Raw genomic sequence first — 18946 nt, 5'->3', positions numbered from 1 at the left:
GCAGCTGAGTCCCCAGGCGCTTCTCCCCTCTGGTGTCTGTGCAGAGCCCCAGCCCGGCGTCTTGTGGGGTCCCCTGCACATGCACGGCGTGCGAGCCATCTGACCTGATCGCACAGAGCACGTGGGCCCCCGCGCTGACAATCAGCCTCCCCGGTGGCCGAGCACCGTCTCGCAGAGTGTCCCGGGGCCCCCGGAGCACCCAGCCAGACACTGCACAGAGCCTAGCCTGTCATTGCTCTTCACTTAACAGCGAACCAGAGAGATCACCTGAACCTGCCCCACGCAGGGCCCCACCTTGCCCCCCTTCCCTGGGCAGCGCGGGGGGGCCAGCTGTGACCCCCCTCCCCATCCAGCTCCTGCACTCAGCGTGGGCAGGGGACAATGGCTGAAGAGATGGAGGCCCTCCAGGCCCTGCCACCCCGGGACAGTCCTAGGGTTACCATACATCCGGATTTTCCCGGACATGTCCGGCTTTTTGGGACTCAAATCCCCATCCGGGGGGAAATCCCAAAAAGTCAAACATGTCCGGGAAAATCCTGCGCCACTGGGTGCTGGGCCGGGGCCGCTGGGCCGGGGCTGCTGGGCCGGGGGCCGGGCCGGGGCCGGCGGTGCGCTGGGCCGGGGCCGGCAGTGCTGGGCCGGGGCTGGGGGTGCTGGGCCGGGGCCCGGGGCCGGGGGTGCGCTGGACCACGGGCTGGGGCCGGGCCGGGGGCTGGCAGTGCTGGCCCGGGGGTGCTCAGCCGGGGGCTGGCCCGGGGCCGGCACCCCAGGGCCCGAGCTGAGCCAGGCTGGAGACGCTGGGGCCGGGGCCGGGGCCGGTCGCCGCTCGGTTGGGGGGGCCAGACTGGGCCGCGCCTCCTCCCCCCACCGCCCCAGCTTACCTGCTGCCTGCTTCAGGCTTCCCGCGAATCAAATGTTCGCGGGAAGCAGGGGAGGGGGCGGGGACTTTGGGGAAGGGGTGGAGTTGGGGCGGGGGCATGGGCGGGGCTGGGGGGCGGGGCCGGGGCCCGGTGGAGTGTCCTCTTTTTGGACACTCAAAATATGGTAATCCTAGACAATCCCCACAGACGTCCTCCTCTTGCAACCCAGCTCCGCAGTTGCATTGCAAAGGGCAAGCACTTAAGTCAACGACTCTCTTTCGTTGGCCCTTTGCCACCGGCCTTGGGGGTCTCCGTAGGGTTGCCAGCTTTCTACTTGCACAAAACCAAACACCCTTGGGCCAGGAGGTCACCTGATCTCTTTGTTCACCTTTAGCTATCCCTATTCGGAGGGTGGAATGGGGATCAGGGCAGGGGGTTGGGGCATGGGACAGGGTCGGGGTGCAGGCTCCGGGTGGCGGTTACCTCAAGCAGCTCCTGGAAGCAGTCCCTTCCCCCACCCCCCGGTTCCCAGCCAATGGGAACTGTGGGGGGAGCGCTTGGGGTGGGGGCAGCATGCGGAGCCCCCTGGCTGCCCCTGTGCACAGGAGCCGGAGTGGGGACATGCCGCTGCTTCTGGGAGCCACGCAGAGCCACGGCAGGCAGGAAGCCTGCTTTAGACCCGCCGCTGACCGGAGCCGCCAGGGTCCCTTTTTGACCAGGCGTTCCGGTCAAAAACTGGACACCTGGCAATCCTAGATCCCCATCCAACATGGAGCCCCCTGCCCCACATTCCCAACAGGGTTTGCAGCTTTGGGGAGTCCATATAATGTGTTCACAATGGCCCACGTACAGGTCTGGGGCTGGGGGGGATGGTTTGTTGTATGGTGTGTGCGGCTATGGGGGGTTGGTTTGTTGTATGGTGGGTGGGTGTGGGGCTGTGGTGGGACCATGTTGGAGGGTGGGGGTTGGTTGCCCCTCTTGCCCAGGGCTGGTGCTGGTCTATGGTTCATGCCCCTCCTTGGGTGTGATGCACTGGGCCCCCCCATGTCAGCAGGGCCAGATTAGGACATTCTGAGGCCCTAAACTATGTCAAGTGAGAAGGCCCATACTATTAAAAAAAAAAATTATTATTTTCACAGAAAGGACATTGAATATATAAACACGAACGCTTTATAGTAGCATATATACAAAGGCGAAGCTGTAAAAATAGAATAATAATCAAACTAAAACACGTCTTGCAGTATTCCTGTTTGCATTATAAAATAGTTTCAAATTAACGTATTTTCATCTATGATTTCTTAATTAGTAGATATGAAAACTTTATAGCTACAGCAACACAAAAGCAGTTACAGTTACACAGACCAGCTTATTTAATGGAGGCAGGACAACCTGCAGTATGTCTGTCTGCACATCACATTCATTTTAATACTGACTGTCACGGAGTCCCCGGGCGATGCTCTGAAACTGCTCCCCACAAAGCCAGTCAGGACATTGGGGAGCCTCCTCTCCCTCGGAGCAGACTGTCTTCAGGGCAAGAAGCTCACACGGCTTCACCTCCTGGGTCTGACCTTGAAGCATTCAGCATATGCCCCTTCGTGCGCTTCCCACAGCGAGTCTGCCCAGGCGGGGTCCTAGGGAAGCCAGAGGGTCCTGCACCCCCACTTCGCAGTCAGACGTGACTCTCAGCCAGCCAGTAAAACAGAGGTTTATTAGATGACAGGAACATGGTCTAAAACATAGCTTGTAGGTACAGAGAACGGGATCCCTCAGCCAGGTCCATTCTGGGGCCCAGCGAGCCAGACAACCCCGTCTGCCCTCACTTCCCATCCCCAGCCAGCTCCAAACTGAAAACCCCCTCCAGCCCCACCTTTCTGTCCTTTGTCTCTTTCCGGGGCCAGGAGGTCACCTAATCTCTTTGTTCATCTTCAGCTATCCCCTTGCAAGGGGGAAGGGCCCTGGCCATTTGTTGCTAGGAGACAGATTGTCGGCCATTTATGCACACTGGAGACTTAAGAAATGCATAGGGGAAACTGAGGCACCCACACAGTATTCAGAGGAAACATTAAGAACAGTCCCACTTCGTCACATCTTGCCCCCCTTTGAGACTGAACTGAGCGACGTCACTTTAGCCAGTGACCTGGGGAAGTTCGAACCCACCAACGTTCCCATGGATGCCCCAGCACCTCTCCCATTCCTTGGTGGGAGTTACACCAGGACATTCCAGTTTCACACCCTCCTGGGGGTCTGTTGTGCTTGATGGCGCTTGCAGGCTGCATGTGGGAAGGTTTATGCAGCCCGTGCCCTTTTGCCACCCCAATACCCCTGGGCTTTAAACTGGGATTGGGTCTTTTCCCAGCGCTCCAGTTTGGAGGGCTGCAATTCAGGCTCCCGGGGCAGCAGTTTCTTGCTCAGGTACCCGATGGGGTGTCTCCTCCCCTCAGCATTGGCTTGCATCAGCACCGTGCCCAGCCTTGCATCTGAGGCATCGGTGAACACTGCAAAAGGCTTGGCAAACTCTGGGTTTACCAGATTTACCGGGCCCTGGATTAGAGCCTCCTTAAGTATACAGAGAGCCCTCTGGCACTGCTCAGTCCAGCCCACCTCGTCTGGCTTACCCCTCTCACATAGCTCAGGGATGGGGGCAGCTAGGGAGCTAACGTGAGGTACAAACCTCCGGTAGCCCCCTGCCTTCCTGATAAAGGCCTGGATTTGTTTCTTGGTCTGGGGAATGGGCCAATTTCTGATCATCTCCACCTTGCACTTTTCAGCTTTTACCATCAGTCCTGCCTTCTTGAGGCAGCCCAGCCCCCTCTTCACCTGGGACACATGTTCCTCCCAGGTCTGACTAAAGACACACGTCATCGATGTACGCCAGGGCCAAGTTCCCCATCCCCCTCAGCTTGTCTAGAATCTCCCCAGGTCTAGGCATGGGGTAGGGATCGGACACCATGATGGCTTTAAGCTTCCGATAGTCCCCACAAAACCAGATCATCCTGTCTCCCTTGGGGACCAGCCCCACAGGTGAGGCCTGTGGGCTGTTCAATGGCTGGATCACATCTAAATCCAGCATGTCCTTGACCTCTCTCTCCAGGTTTTGGGCTGCTTTCCCAGTGACTCTGAACAGGGAACACCTGATGGGGAGATTGGCTCCCACCTCAGAGAAGAGATCCACCAGGGCGTCTTCCCCCTTCACCTCCCAATCCTCCCCTTCCAGGTCCAGGGGTCCCCTCACTTTCCTTCCATACAGCAGCTCGAACAGGAAGAACCCTGTGGATTCCTGGGGCACCACCAGCTGCCTCCCGATTCCCCACAGTTTTACTTTCCCTTGGGGAGCCCATTCCTGGTACTGGAATCCCTTCTCCCACAGGACTCTGTCCCTGCAGCCTTCCCCAGCGCTGTGGCCAGCAAGTTCCCTTAGCTTTTCCAAGGAGGGATCCTTCCACAGCTCGGTCTGGAATTCAGCTGCTGGGGAAGGGAGTGGGACCTGTTCCCTCTCGCTGGCTGGGCCTGGGGTCATAGCCCCTCTGAGCCCTGTCCCTGGTAGCTTCCTCCCTGCTGTGTAATCACTTCCCAGCAGCACCTCTGGACCAGGCAAACCTGGTTGGCAGCAGACCTGCCCTGCCTGTGTGTCCCCCCACTCAGCTAGGGTCTCAGCTCCCACCGTGCTCTGCGCTGCCCTTGCTGTCCCAGTGGGGCAGGCAGGGAGCTCTCTGCTCTGGTCACAGCATCAGAGCCAGCGTGAGCCCCCTCTCTGGTGTGCAGGGGGGCGGGGAGCATCTCTCTGTCCCACTCAGCCCCAGGGGTCTGGTTACAGGTAGGCAGGTATCCTGAGCCCCTCCCTCCTGCCAGCCAAGTCATTTGCATTTTCACTGATCATCTCCATCTTAGCCAATTGGTTCCCTGGATTCATTCTTGATATATTTCAGTTGCAAAAATGACCTTTCTCCTGAGCAGTTTGTTACCATTGGACTAAAAAAAAGCTGCAAAATCGCTTCCAAAAACCAGTAAAAAAATTAATTTTATATTATAAATATTGAGATTTATATATCTATACAACAACAAATATATATATATATATATATATATATATGCCTAATACCTGTTATTTTACCAGGATATTTCTGTGAAAGTTAGTGCTATTTTGTCTATGTTCTCACAGGAAAACAAGAGAGGATATATCATTTTTTTTTTACACCATGAATAAGGAAAATTATCCTTCTTTTCATATGAATAAATTAAAAAAACATTTGATTAATTTTGTTATTACAAAGTTTATCCAGACTCTCTATAAAATATATTTACAAATGTTTATTCTGATTAATTTTCGCTATGAAACAATGAATTGTTGGGATTTTTCTTTTGCCATACTATAAAAATACAATGTATTATGCATATGATATGTGATTTAGAAGTCTATATATGAATTTTTACATAACATACTACCTATAAGAAAATATCTTGTGTGCTCCAAACCCGCTGAGCAGAATATCCCAGTCTTTTTTCTAGGCAGATCTCTCTCTTCGCGTTCGCTTCTCTATCCTCTGTCTCCCCCAGGACCACTAATTAATCTTGAGTAAACACCTCGGACACACAGAGTGACAACACGCTATATGCACGAAAGAGAAAGAATTTACCAGAAAAAAGACTGATGATCTCTAGCCAGGCATTGAGAAAGTGAGGAAAAACTAGCCTATATTCAAGCAAATATAATGACTATTTAATAGTCTATAAATCATATATGCACATAGTTTGAAATAACTTGCTCACCAAGTGCTCAGAATATTTTGATATATATGTATATCTGCCTTCACTTCTCTCAAAACCCTCTATTTATCCTTTCATCAGCACTCTCTGATGTTTATTGGGAAGGTTCCCAAAACTGATGGAGGGAAGCCAACCCAAATTTATCCTCCTCAAGATCCACTTGACCATAGTCCATAAGACGATCACCTGCAAACTCAGTCATGTGAAGCCTGGATAGCACATGGAGCAGCAAGCGGCGTGCGCACTAAAACACACAATGGTCCGTATGTACAGATCAGAAGAGGAACAAACACACTAACATTTAAGAAAATGAAGAAAAACAGGAGCAAAGACACTGTATGACCGAGCGTGCAGGACCATAAACAAAAGATGGCAGCCTTCTGGCTCTCACCAGCCAAGGGGGACGCTATACGTGACGTCACTCCTAGGACGAGTCCCATACGAGTACGAGCTTAGCAGAATTGCTACACGACACTGCCGTCTCCGACCTCACATTTTTCCCAATTTTATCGGCAGTGAGATTATTTATTTAAATAAGTTCTGAAGGCACGGTCAGAATTTCACCCGTAGCAGCTGACCAACAAAACGCTGCCTTAGGAGACTGATAGCAGACTTACTTATAGAAATACTAATTTTACAAGTGCAGTTATGGCTTTTTTCTCAGCCCTGGCCTCCCGCCTGTCAGTAATGAACCATTAGTGAAGGGTGAGGGTAAGGTAAGGGTATTTGTGCCAGATATGTAAATTTGTGTCATATTTGCATGAAAATGTCTGTATTTAGAGAGAATCTTCTTTCCCCCATATCTCCTTTAGTTATCAACCAATTTTGAGGAAATTGGAAATGGAGTCAGGTTTTTCTTGTTTCGAGGTCCCAAGCTGTAGTTTAGTTAGTTTATGCGTTAATCTGGTGCTGCGTGTCAGGGACTGTGGGTGCCCTCTGCCCCATCCTGTTATCGCCCGGCTAACCGACGCCTACGGCCTTGGATCACAGTCCCAGGCCCCAATAAGGCTGATGCAGCAGCAGATATGAGGAGCCTGGTCGATGTGCCAAGGACACCTGCTTGCTCTGTCAGGCAGCCTGTGAATGTACAGGCAAGGGCCCTGGGCAATCCTGATCCCGCCCTCCCGTCCCCCAGGTAATGGGACCCCACCCTCCTGTCCCCCCGGCAACCCTGACTCCACCCTCCCGTTCCCAAGGTAACAGGACCCCATCCTCCTGTCCCCCAGGTAACAGGACCCCACCCTCCCAGCCCCCAGGTGACTCCAACCCCACCTTTGTGCCCCCAGCAGGGCCGGCTCTAACTTTTTTGCCGCCCCAAGCAAAAAAAAAAAAAAAAAAAAAAAAGAGTGCCACCCTCCATAGCGCCGCCATAACACACACCCTCAGCACCGTGCCGCTGAACCCCCCCAGCCCCCCACGGAGTGCTGCTGAACACCCCGCCCCCAGCGGAACGCCGTGCAGCCGAACCCTCCCGCTGCCACACACACCTCCCGCCGAGCGCCGCCAAACAACCCCCCCCCCCCCCGGAGCGCCGCTGCCGAATCCCCCCCCAGGCACCAAAACAAAAACAACCCACCCCACCCCCAGCGCCGCCCGACCGAACCCCCCCCCAAAACAAAAAACCCTGAGCGCCCCCCGCCAAACCCAAAATTGGCCGCCCCTTACCAGGCGCCTCCCCAAGCACGTGCTTGGTCGGCTGGTGCCTGGAGCCGGCCCAGGCCCCCAGCACACTTGCCACCTCTCCCCCGCGAGACCCATTGCTGTCTGGGATCTACCAGTCACCACAAGCTGCAATATGGACTCAGAAACCCCCATAGATCGCCCGAGCCCTGGTGTCTGGGGCCGTTAAGCCCTGCCCAGTGCTTGCAGCAGAGTGCCCCCAGCCTGAGCCCTGGGGCGCATGGGGCTGAGCCAGGCCACGAAGCCAGCATACCCCTGGCACAGGCAGGGACTTTCCCTTGGCAGGGAGAGGGCCCCGGAGGATGCTCACAGTTGGTGAGAAGTATCAGAGGGGTAGCCGTGTTAGTCTGGATCTGTAAAAAGCGACAAAGAGTCCTGTGGCACCTTATAGACTAACAGACGTATTAGAGCATAAGCTTTCGGGGGTGAATGCCCACTTCCTCAGACGCATGGCAGTTGGTGAGCTGGCTCCTGCCCCCATGGACACCCCCGGGCAGGGCCCAGTTCCGGGCAGCAGAGCTCTGGTTTTCTGGGCTGCAGTTGTACTGGCCACCCCAGGGAGTCACCCTGACCACAGAACCCCCAGCAAGACAGTGCCTTCACCTTGATCCCCAGCGAGGAACAAGGCCCGGGGCCTGCTCAGGACATGGAGTGCCTGCTGGGATCCCAGACGGGTGCCCCCAGCCTCTCCGCCTAAACCAGGAGAGTGAAATAACTAGGCAACGTGGCCCTGGGGCATTAGCCCATCCTATGCCCATGGGCCCTGTAGGCCTGGATTGATGCATGTCAGCGTGGGTGGGGGCAGGCAGCAATAATTTCCCTAAGAGCAGCATGGCTGGGGGGCATAGAGAAAGGCCAGGCAGGGCAGACGGAGCATCCCGTCTAAACTCCACAGAACACCCCCCCGTCTCTGTAACCATTAGAGGTACCCACCTGTCCCGGGGGAGCGTGGGACATGCACTTTAAACGCGGTAGGAACAGCCCCTGCACGAGCCAGAGAACTGAAAGGTTCAATGCCCTGATTTCCCCAAGAAATCCAGCTCAGCTCCAGCTCCCCCAGGTCCGCTGGCCTGCCGCACAGGTGAGGAGAGTCTGGCTCGTTCCTTCAATCCCAGCTCTTGTTCCGTGGCAAGCAGGGAAGGGGAAGGACAATGTAATCAGACAGCCTGCACCCCGGGCACTGAGCAGAGGGGCCGGTTTTCTCACAAACTGATGGCTGTATTGGGGGTGATGGCACTGACCGGCCCAGGGGAGATACAAGCACCTGATGCGTTTCTGACTTTGAAAGGAGAAGAGAACTTGCTTTAAAAGGTGGGGGGGGGGGGAGGGGGGAGGAGGGGCATTCTCTGTGGCCACACAGAAACACAATCCTTGGCTGTAACTAAACGTGGAATCCTCCCCCTATGCCTCCTGGCTGCCTCCTGCTGGAGGCTGCCACAAGCAGCTGAGGACCTGAGAGCCCCAAGGCCGAGTGTTGGCTCCTTTGCCACCCCCCAACACCAGGGCATGAAACCTGAGGCCACCGTGCAAAGTGGGTTTGCCAAAGCCCCCAGTGACGTGTGCTGCTGGACACTGCCACAGCAGTGTCCCCTGGAGGGGCCAGCATGCACCTGGGGTTTGAACTGAGCCAGGCTCCAGGCACGTCCCCCCGGGAGCCAGACACGGTTCCACCCCCTACGGCAGCCCGTGGGATGAGCATTGGCACTCTCAGCTAGGCAGAGGGGCCAGCACTGCACCAGGCCTGGCTAGATACCCCCCCAACATTCACATCCAGCCCCCACCCAGAGCAGGCCGGGGGTGAGAGGACGGAGCAGTTTCCCCCTCCTCCAGGCTGCTCAGAGCAACCCCAAGCTGTGTCCTGGCCGGTGCCTCCAGGGGAGCAGGGGGCAGCCCAGCCCCAGGAGAGAGACCCAGCCGTGTGGAGCCAGCACTGAGCTTTATTGGGGTCAGCTGCAATCCTTTGGCCCCAGCCCCCCCTCCCCACAGCCACACTCAGGCGCCCGGGGCCTGGCACTGGGGCGTGGCTGACGCCAGCAGCAGGAGATGCCCACGCCCAGCCACAGGTGCCCCATAAGACCCCTGCTCAGAGAGCAGAGCCAGGCAGGGGCAGTGGGGCGCAGGGGGCAGCGTTTGTCTCCTCTTGGCCCAGCGGGGGAATCGGCCCCAGCCACACGGGACATTGTCCATTCTGAGTCCAGCCAGGTGCTGTCGCTGACGGCTCAGGATGTCTTCCCCTTGCTAGCTGGGCGCCGGGGTCTCCTCCCCATGTACTGGAAGCTCCGCAGAGGGTTGCGCCCGCCCCCGGCCTAGGAGAGAAGCAGCGGGGGTTAGGGGCAGCAGTTGGGAGTTGGGGGGGCTCCACCTCCCTCCCCCCACCGGCTGCCTCCTCTGCATTGGGGCCCCATACCCAGGCAATGCAGTGGGGCTGGCTCCCCAGTGACCCCTGCTGGCTGGATGCGGCTCTGCCTCCCTGGATCAAGAAGAACGTGGGCTGTTGCGACCCACTGGCTCCCAGAATCTCCTGCTGTCTTGGGTCCCCCTGAATACTCCCCCACCCCCTACAATGTGGGTCTGACACCCCCCCCTCCCCCCCGTCCAGCACATGGTGGTGCCAGCTACCGAGCCCCTAGGATAAGGCCCCCTGGGGCTGGGTGGGCACCATCACAGCCTCTCCCCCTCCTGGGCCCTCTGCCTTGGCCTCAGCTCCATGCTGGGGACCGGAGGCTTTGTGGGGAACCCCCCCTCCAGCCATCACCATCACCCCCCCTCCAGCCATCAGTGCTCTGGGGTTCGGGGAGGAGCCCAGCCCAGACACCCACCTGGAAGCCCCCCCTGGGGCGGCTGCTGCTGGGGGCCAAGTGTTTCCGTCGCTTGCGCTTGTTGAGCAGGGGCTGGGCAATGGCGCGCAGGGTGGGGGGCACTGCTGGGGGAGAAGACAGGTCAGGAGCTGCAGCTGGGGCTGGCTGGGCCCTGAACCTGGGACTCCCTGCCCCACCCAGCGAGGCCAGGACAGAGCTGGGGGAACCCAACACCCTGGATATCCCTGCTGCAGGGCCAGGCCCCCCCCAATCCTGCCCCAAACTGGCAGGAGACTGTGCCCTGGGGCTAACAGCCCCTGTGCCCCACCCCAGATGGGCTGCGACTCGGTGACTGGTCCCTGTATAACCAGCTCCCATGCCCCACCCCAGAGGAGCTGGGTCTCAGTGCCGGGTAAGGGGTCACTGTAACCAGCCCCTGCCCCCTGCCCCACAGAAGCGCATCTCAGCGCCGGATAAGGGGGCTCTATAAAGGGTCTGGAGGACCTTTGGGATCATGCTGGGTGAAAGGCGCTAGAGAGGCAACAAGGGACCCCAGAAGTGCCCCTGTCCCTGCTCCCCTCCCCCCAGCTGGAAACCTGCGAGCCCAGCCCTGGCGGGTGGCACTGACCCAGGTACTCAGGCACGTTGCGCAGGTGCGGTTTGACGATGGCCGGGTGCAGGGGCCGGTCGTGGCGCAGCAGCCGCAGGTCGTGGGGATTGTCCTCGAAGTACGTCTGGGGGGAGGGGGAGGGTTGAGCCCAGACCCAGCTGCAGAGAGACAGGGCCCCTCTGAACTGCCCCCCACCCCCCACCAGCCTGCCCCGTGGTTCAGTGCCCCCTGCCCAGAGCCCATCATGGGAGTCAGTGCCCCCCCCAAGGGTTCCATGCCCCCCCACAGCTCACCCCGCCCCCGGGGTTCCGTGCCCCCAGCCCCCACAAGCCCCCAATGCCTGTTCCCTTCAGCAGGAGTCAGGCTCTGGTCCTGCCCCACCCCATGTGGGACCAGGCGCCCACCCCCCAGGCCAGAGACAAGGCCATGCCTAGGCACGCCCCACTGCAGCCAGCCCGTCTGTGCGCACTGGGGAGCCAATCCCCCAGGGCAGTAGGGTTCACTCCCTGCAGAGGGAGGGGCCGCACTCAGCTTCGTTCCCAGCCCCCTCACTGCTGCCCCCCACCTTCAGCTTCTCCGAGTTGAGTAGCTCCTCCTTGATCTCCCGCAGCCGCGCCTCCTTGATGGCCTGCTTGGTGACGGAGCGCATGGCATCCTGGGGGGCGGGGGGGGGGGAGGGAGAAGAGAGAGGAGAGGTTAGAGGGAGGAGGTCAGAGCCCCCTGCACAGACAGGGCCAGAACTCGGCCCCCCAGGCCCCAGCACGTCCCTCCCCCATGGCTCCTGCCCTCCGGTGGGACTTCAACCCCATAGGCCCTGGCAACTCCCCCAACCCCCCAGGGCCTGGCACCTGCTCCAAGCACCCCCGCTCTGGGCAAGCTGCCTTGGGCCCCACTGTCCCTTCCCCAGCGCTGTATGGGGAGGATCCCCCAGATGCTGGGGACCCAGGGGGAGAGAAGGGGTGTTTCCCACCCGGCCCCTGGCTACTTGGCAGGCTGGGCGCTGTTTTGGGTTGGTGGCTTTGCCCGTGCCCATCTCCCGCCCCCCCTCCACTGACCCGGCATCTGTAGCGGAGCCCCTCGACTTCCTCCATCCGGAACTGGTAGGGGCGCAGCACAGGCTCGGTGCTCTCTGTGGGGACAGAAGGGGCCTGTCAGGACCAGGGACCTCGGCACCATGGCCCAGGACGGGACCCGCAGCCCCCACATCCTGAGGAGTGGGGGCGGGGCTGGGGCAGGACACAACCTGTGCAGGAGATACAGGGAACCCCTCCTCCCACCCAGCCCCCACCAGACTGGCTGGGCCTTCCCCAAGAATGGCTCAAACCCTTTCCCAGCCAGGCAGCCAGTCGAGCCGTGTGCCCAGATCTCCCCACCCCCATAGGACCCCAGCCCCAGCACTCACTGACCTCCTGCGAGAGCCTCCTCAATCTCGGCCAGCAGGGGGCACTCTGGGTGTGTCACGAAAGTCAGGGCTGTGCCGGGGTTGTCAGCACGGGCCGTCCTGCAAGGGGCAGAGGGGAGAGCGTTGGGGGCAGGTGGGATTGGCAGAGGGCCTTCTCCTGCCATGCCTGGGACCCAGCAGCTTCCACCTGCCCTGCTGCGCAGAGGAGCCCTACCGCCCGCCCTGCCCCCCAGACCCATGGGTGGGCAATCGGCCCCAGGGGCTGGGACACGGCCGTGGAAGGTACCAAGGCCAGGCGAGGGCTGTGCCCTCCCCATGGCACTGTCCCGGATTGGGCCTGATTAGCTGGGTGTCCTGGCCTCGCCGATGGGATGGGGCAGGGCCTGGGTCACAGGAGACAGCCCCAGGGACTTCAAGAGGCCTAAGCGCTGGCTCCCAGCTCCATGGGCCCCCCTGATATCCCCCCAGCCCCAACTGACCCGAGAGCCTAGAGACAGAACCCCCTGACTTGGGGGCTGCTGCTGGCGCGGCCCCAGCAAGCTCGGTGCCAGCCAGGTGCCTTACACACACCGGCACTGCAGGGAGAGCCAGAGGAGCCCAGCCTAGTGCCTCTGGCTGGAGACCCAGCCATGGGGCAGTACCCCTTGGGGACACCCTGGGGTTCCACAGCCAGCCAGCTGGGTGCTACCAGCCCATATGGACCAAAGCAGAACCTCCCACCCCTCCCTGCAGCCCGAGCCCCTACCTGCCAGCCCGGTGGATGTAGGACTCGACTGAGGGCGGTGGGTCGAAGTTGATGATGGTGGCGACATTCTGGAAGTCGATGCCCCGTGCCACGCCGTACTCTGGGTCTTTGCCCCTGCAGGGGAAGGGGAAGGGGACCTCAGGGCACAGCCAAACCCACCAGCCCGAGCCCCAGCCAGCCAAACCAGAGACCCAGGAGAACAGCCAGCGCTGCCAGTGCAGGACAGCTCCCTAGAGCTCTTCTTCCGGGGCAGGGCTGGGATCGCAGGGAGCGAGGGGCCCCAGCAGAGCTGGAGGGAAGGGCTGGGGTTGGGAGTGAGGGGCCCCGGCAGAGCTGGAGGGCGGGGCTGGGAGTGAGGGGCCCCGGCAGAGCTGGGAGTGGGGGGTGGGGCCCCAGCAGGGACAGGGGGGGCAGGGCTGGGGCTGGGATTGCAGGGGGCTGGGAGTGAGGGGCCCCGGCAGAACTGGGGGGAGGGCTGAGGTGGGGCTGGGAGCGAAGGGCCCCAGCAGTGCTGAGGGGCTGGGAGCGAGGGGCCCCGGCAGAGCTGAAGGGCTGGCTGGGGGTGAGGGGCCCCGGCAGAGCCTGGGGGCGGGGCTCAGAATAAGGCAGGGGCAGTATGGAGCAGTCAGGTGCCCCCCGCTGGTGACAGAGGCTGGCGCTGCCGGGCCTAGCTACCGCGGACACGGACCAAGTGCCTAGTCTCTGTTGCCAGCGCCGGCCAGCCCGGGGGTCCCGACGGGTCCTTACTTCTCTGCCTTGGCACCCTTCCTCCTCTTGGCCCGCACCGCGGGCTCCGCCAGCACCTGCTCGTCAGTGGCGACGATGTAGTCGTAGAAGCCCCGGTTGAACTGGCTTATGATGTGGCACCTGGAGTCCAAGCAGAGGCGTCAGTGAGAGCCGCAGGGACCCGCCCTGGAGGGCGACAGGCGCTGCCCTCCCTTCTTGGGGGGCTTGCCCAGCGCTATTGGGGTCCCCGTGGGTCCAATGGCAGCTCGGGGCTGGCGAGTGCTAACCCTCAGTCAGGGCCTGTCCACGCGGCAGTGCTAGGGCCGGGCACTGCACGGTGTGTGTGGATCCACTGGGGATGAGGGAGGGCAGAGTGCCCGTCCCCTCCACACGGACAGCAGGGACCACCCCCCAATGGGCTGCCCTTCCCCACTCCCCAGGGGTCGTTCCCAACCCCCCAGGGCTCTTCCCCCCATGGACTGCATGGACCCCCCCCCCCGAACTCTCCTGCCCCAATGGGTCACCCCTCCCCACCCCAGGACTCCTCCCCCTCCCAGACTGCATGGACCACCCCCCCCAATCTCTCCTGCCCCAATGGGTCACCCCTCCCATCCCCCAGGGCTTGTTCCCTAGCTCACCGGGACTGCACGGGCAGCTCGGCGTTGAGCACGCAGGCCGGGATGCTGAACTGCTCCAGGAAGAGCTTGAGGCGGTAGCCGCGCTCCACGGTGCTGACGAAGAGGATGGCCTTGCCCCGCACCAGCCCCAGCTTGAGCAGCGCGTAGAGCAGCAGGAACTTGTCCTCCTCACCCGCGCAGCGGATCTGGTACTGGCACAGCTGGGCCGCCTCCGGCAGCTGAGACTCCCGCAGCTTCAGGGTCACCTGCGAGCGGGGCGGGGCTTAGCGCTCAGCCCAAACCCCGCCCCTTGGGGAGGGGGCCCAGCCCCCACGCAGCAGTGGGGCTGGGGGATCTCATTCCCCCCTCCAATCCCAGGGACCCCCAGGATAACAGGCCAGGATGGTTCAGTGAGGAGCCCGCCCCAAGGCCGCAGAGCAGAGCTGCCCAGAGCCATGGGGGAAAGACGCCGAACCCGCCAAGCAGCCCCCAGGTCCCCCCTTACCGGGTTGTGCAGCACGAGCTCCTTCAGCGCCTGTACCTCCTCGCTGAAGGTGGCCGACATCAGGAAGCTCTGGTAGATCTTGGGGAAGTGGCTGCCAAGGAACCAGAGACCAGCTCAGAGCCTCCCCCCGGCCCCGGAGCGACACCCCCCACAGGCTCCAGGAGAGGCTGGCCACCCTGCTGCCGAGGGCTCTGTCCACAGCCCACATAAGAGGGGTTTGATCCTCCCCACAACAGCAGTCACAGTCTCCCGGCCTTGAGCCTCAGCCAGGACAGGGGAGCCCTGGCTGGGCCTTATAGGCAGTATGGACCCTCGGGCGACAGGCAGCAAAGCAAATCTTCCCTCCCCAATCAACCCCACTCATTGGGTCCCGCCCCAGATGACTCCCTCTCCCGAATGGACCCCCCACCCTACCAGATCATACCTGCTCCCCAGGGCCCCCTTGCTCAGGCTGGGGGCAGGGCTGGCCAGCCCCAGCAGCTCACCATAGCAGGTTCTTCAGATCCTCCTCAAAGCCAAAGGAGAAGAGTAGGTCGGCCTCATCCAGGACCAGCACCTCCAGGGAGTGGCGCAAGCTCAGGCTGTGGCCCTGCAGGTGAGCCAGGACCCGTGACGGCGTCCCCACCACCACATCCGGCTTCTCCATCAGGATGGGCCTGCCGGGGGCACAGAGTGGCGTGAGGGGCTGGGCCACACAGGGCCGGGGTCACCACCAGGCCAGTTACACAGCGATCGCCAGCGCCTCCTTCGCGGCGTGGGGGACCGGAACTACCCATGGTCGCACAGCAAGTCAGGGACAGCCAGGAAAAGAACCCAGGAGTCCTGCTCCTTGTCCCCTACCCCAAATGCTAGATCTTGCTGCCTGCCTGCAGGGTTCTAATACAGCAGCATTCCCCAGAGTGCAGCCAAGAACCAGCCAGGGCACACACGCCCTCCCCCGCGCGCGCACACGCCCTCCCCCGGGCCCTAGCTCTTACGGTTGCAAAGAAAACCTTGTAGCCCAGGATTCTAGTGCAACTGGGACAGCAGCTGCCTGGGTTTGCAGGGAGCCAGACAGGTCCCGCTCCTTTCCCCAAGGACGACACGGCTCTCAGGGCCTGGCTGCTCCCCACAGCTGGTCAGAGAGCAGGAGGGGCCGGAGCAGAAGCGGCCCCACGCACTGGCAGCCTCTACCAGTTGGGGGAAGGGAGGGACATGGGGTAACTGCCCCAGGGGCTCAGCTCGCAGGAGCTGCTGGCCAGTGATCCTCACTGAGCAGAGAGGCTGTGCCCCCAGTCCTGCCCCGAGTGGAGCTAGTCCATAGCTTGGGCTGGCCCAGCCAGGTCCATGCTGGTCCTGGTAGCCAGCCTGGCTTGGATCACAGCCGGGCTTAGCTAGTCACTGTACTGCAGAGCCCCTACCCCCAACCAGGGAGGTGTCTCCGAAATTCCTTCATGGGGAGTTCGTGAGCCCACAGAGCTCCCAGGGCTCCTGCCTGGGGGGGAAGGGAAGGGCAGTGCCCCCATCAGGGCAGGAAAGGCAGATCCATGTGGAGAGCTTCAGCCGGAGAGCAGCTGACCCCAGCGGGGGCCCTGCCTGACGCATTGCCACTGGCTCACCGGGGGCTCTCTGGTCTCTCCAGGGCAGCAGAGCCCTTGGGGTTGGGAGGGGCCAATAGCTCCCCATCGTGTATCCCCAGACATCCGCCAAGCCAGCCGGCTCTTTGGCTCCATGGTGGACTGGGGTGCATCGGGTCCTGCGAGCGGCTGGCACTCGAGTCACAGGCTGCTCCCAGGGAGCGGGCAGCTTTGACCACTGACTATGAGTGGGCACCAGGCCCCCTAAGTTCCTATCTTCCCCCTCCCCAGCCCCCAGCCCACTCCCCCTCCTGTCTGCCCCAGCCCGCCCCTTCTCCCTGGGGCTCTCACCTCTGTGCAGACATGTCCACCTGCCCGGAGACATCGGCGACACGGACATCGCGGGAGCAGTACGCCGTCAGCTGCCGGATCATCTGCAGCACCTGCTGGCCCAGCTCCTTGGTGGGCACCAGGACCAGCCCACGCACCGCCTGCTCCGTCACCAAGGGGGACTGGAGGATAAGGGTCAGGGTCAGACACCAGCTGGGCACCCACGGCCTGCCATGCACTCAGTGGGATGTCCCGGGGTATCTCGCTGGAGAGGATACAATGCCTGTGCCCCAGGGATGGACACTGCCCCGAGCCGGGCACTGCCCCCATTCCAGGGCAGGCCCCCCCAGGTGCTACCATCTCCTGTTACACAGCAACAGCCTTGGGGCTCGAGAAGGCACCAAGCTACTGGAGAGCCAGGTTCTGATCTGATGCACCAGGGCGCCCAGGCTGCCCGCAGCAGAGACCGTCCCCGTCCCTCCACCCAGGGCACCTTGGCATGAGCAGCAAAAGGGGCCCATGCGGGCTGAGGGGCAGAAGGACCCAAGCTGCTCTCTCAGGGACTCAGGGTTCCCGCTGCCCAAGCCAGTGGGGCTCCTAACAGGATCAGGCCTGGACCCCGTGCAGTGAGGGGCTCCCCCAAGAAGGGAGCCCTGCCCGAGCCGTTAGTTGTGCCCCCGGGGACAGACGTACCATCTTCACTTGGAGCAAGTGCTGGAGGAGGGGGATGGCATAGGCGGCCGTCTTCCCAGAGCCAGTCCTAGCCCGGGCCAGCAGGTCCTTGCCCTCCAGGGCCAGCGGAATGGCCTTCTCCTGGATCAGTGTGGGCTTGGCCCAGCCCAGCTCAGCGATGGCCTGCGGGGATGAATGGAGGGAGCCTCGTAGGAACCCCAGAGAGCAGCCAAAGCGTCTGGGGCACAAGGGGGGGTGGGGGTGGCGCTGCAGGGCTCTTCCAGCCCCTCGGTCGGCTGAGACTAGAGCGCTCAGTGCCCTGGGCTCTTCCCACTGGGGGGGTGAGAGGGGCAAGTAGCCAGGCTCTATGCCCAAGTCTTAAGGCCCCCACCAGAGCCAGCAGCTGGCAGCCGAGATCGCACGGAGCTTTGCCAAGGGGATGAATTTCACCCCAGCCCCATCACCCCATGCCACAGAGCAGGGGACGCGCCCCCAGCTCCACACACCTGGGTGGCAGGGCCAGGAACAGAACCCCAGCACCCTGACAGCCAAGCCAGCGCTCTAGCCACTAGGCCATGCTCCCCACAGCACAGCTGGGGGGGATGCCAAGAAGAGCGGAGGGGGGTCACATCATAACCCCCAAACACACACCCAGGGCAGCAGCTGGGCATTGCCAGGGGACCCAGGCACCGAGGGGGATTGGATTGGTGGGACGCGCCTGGTCCCTCGCTGAGACACCCCCCACGGACACAGGGAGGGCGGGGGTCTCCTGTGGCCTCTGCAGGGAGAAAGGCCTCCCGGCTTCGTGCCTCCCACCCTGCCCTGGGGGCGGCACTGGCTGGACCCCATGGTCCTCTCCTGGCTCTGGGAGGGGCTAGGGATGGGGGGGGGCAGGACTCCTGGGTTCCCTCCCCAGCCCAGGGAGGGGCCGGGGTGGGTGGGTCCGGGAGGAATCTAGTGGCTAGAGCTGGGGGACGGGGGGAGCTGGGAGCCGGGGCTCCTGAGTTCCCGCCCAGCCCGGGGGCCGGTACCTGCAGCAGCCGCCCGTCCAGCCCCATGTGCGCGAAGCTCGACTCCGGCTCCATCTCCAGCCTACGCTGTCCGCCCCCGACTCAGGGCGCATGCGCCACTTGCAGCGCGGAAGCAGCATAAAGGCGCAACCACGCGACTAGCGCGTCCCCCGTCTTCCGTCTGCTGCCCCCTCGGCAGGAGGTGAGTCCTGCACCCCGGGGGGGAGGAGCCCCACCCCCACAAACCGCCAGCCCCTGCCTGGAGCGGGAGGGGGCAGGAGCAGAGCGCTAGCGAGGGCCCATTGGCCAGGGAGGGGAAGCCCCCTGCTCTGACCCCTGGCCCCCACTCCCCTCCCAGAGCCAAGGACAGAACCCAGGAGTCCTGGCTCCCAGCCCCCCCCCCCCCCCCGCTCTAACCACTAGACCCCCCCCTCCCCGAGCTGGGATAGTGGGGCTTGGCCCTTCTTGGCCTCAGTCCCCAGAGCAGGGCTCAGGAGACAAAAGGGCCATTAATGACCCTTTGGCTCAGGCTTTGAGATCCAGGGATGCTGGGTTCCACCCACCCACCTAGCTAGCCGGGGTGGCATCAAAGGCATTGCTACAAGCCAGGGGCCGCGCAGGGAGAAACCACAGGATGGTGGCTGGTTCCAACGCCTGGCTCCACCCCAGCC

General features: G+C 61.7%; 1 protein-coding gene across 1 annotated transcript; it reads right to left on the bottom strand.

Annotated features, from left to right (window-relative positions):
- Nucleotides 1–9233: 9233 nt before the first annotated feature.
- Nucleotides 9234–18373, bottom strand: DDX56 (DEAD-box helicase 56). Its single transcript, XM_065399270.1, has 14 exons — nucleotides 18297–18373; nucleotides 17287–17448; nucleotides 16615–16775; nucleotides 15193–15363; nucleotides 14708–14798; nucleotides 14224–14468; nucleotides 13607–13726; nucleotides 12860–12973; nucleotides 12119–12213; nucleotides 11768–11841; nucleotides 11278–11367; nucleotides 10731–10836; nucleotides 10124–10224; nucleotides 9234–9610 (listed from the first exon to the last, which is right to left on the bottom strand). The coding sequence occupies exons 1-14, from the start codon at nucleotides 18348–18350 to the stop codon at nucleotides 9524–9526; spliced, it is 1671 nt and encodes a 556-aa protein (XP_065255342.1). The 5' UTR covers nucleotides 18351–18373; the 3' UTR covers nucleotides 9234–9523.
- Nucleotides 18374–18946: the final 573 nt, after the last annotated feature.

Source organism: Emys orbicularis, chromosome 2 (genome assembly GCF_028017835.1).
Source record: "Emys orbicularis isolate rEmyOrb1 chromosome 2, rEmyOrb1.hap1, whole genome shotgun sequence".
Lineage (NCBI taxonomy): Eukaryota > Metazoa > Chordata > Testudines > Emydidae > Emys > Emys orbicularis.
This window is presented reverse-complemented; position numbering and strand designations above follow the sequence as displayed.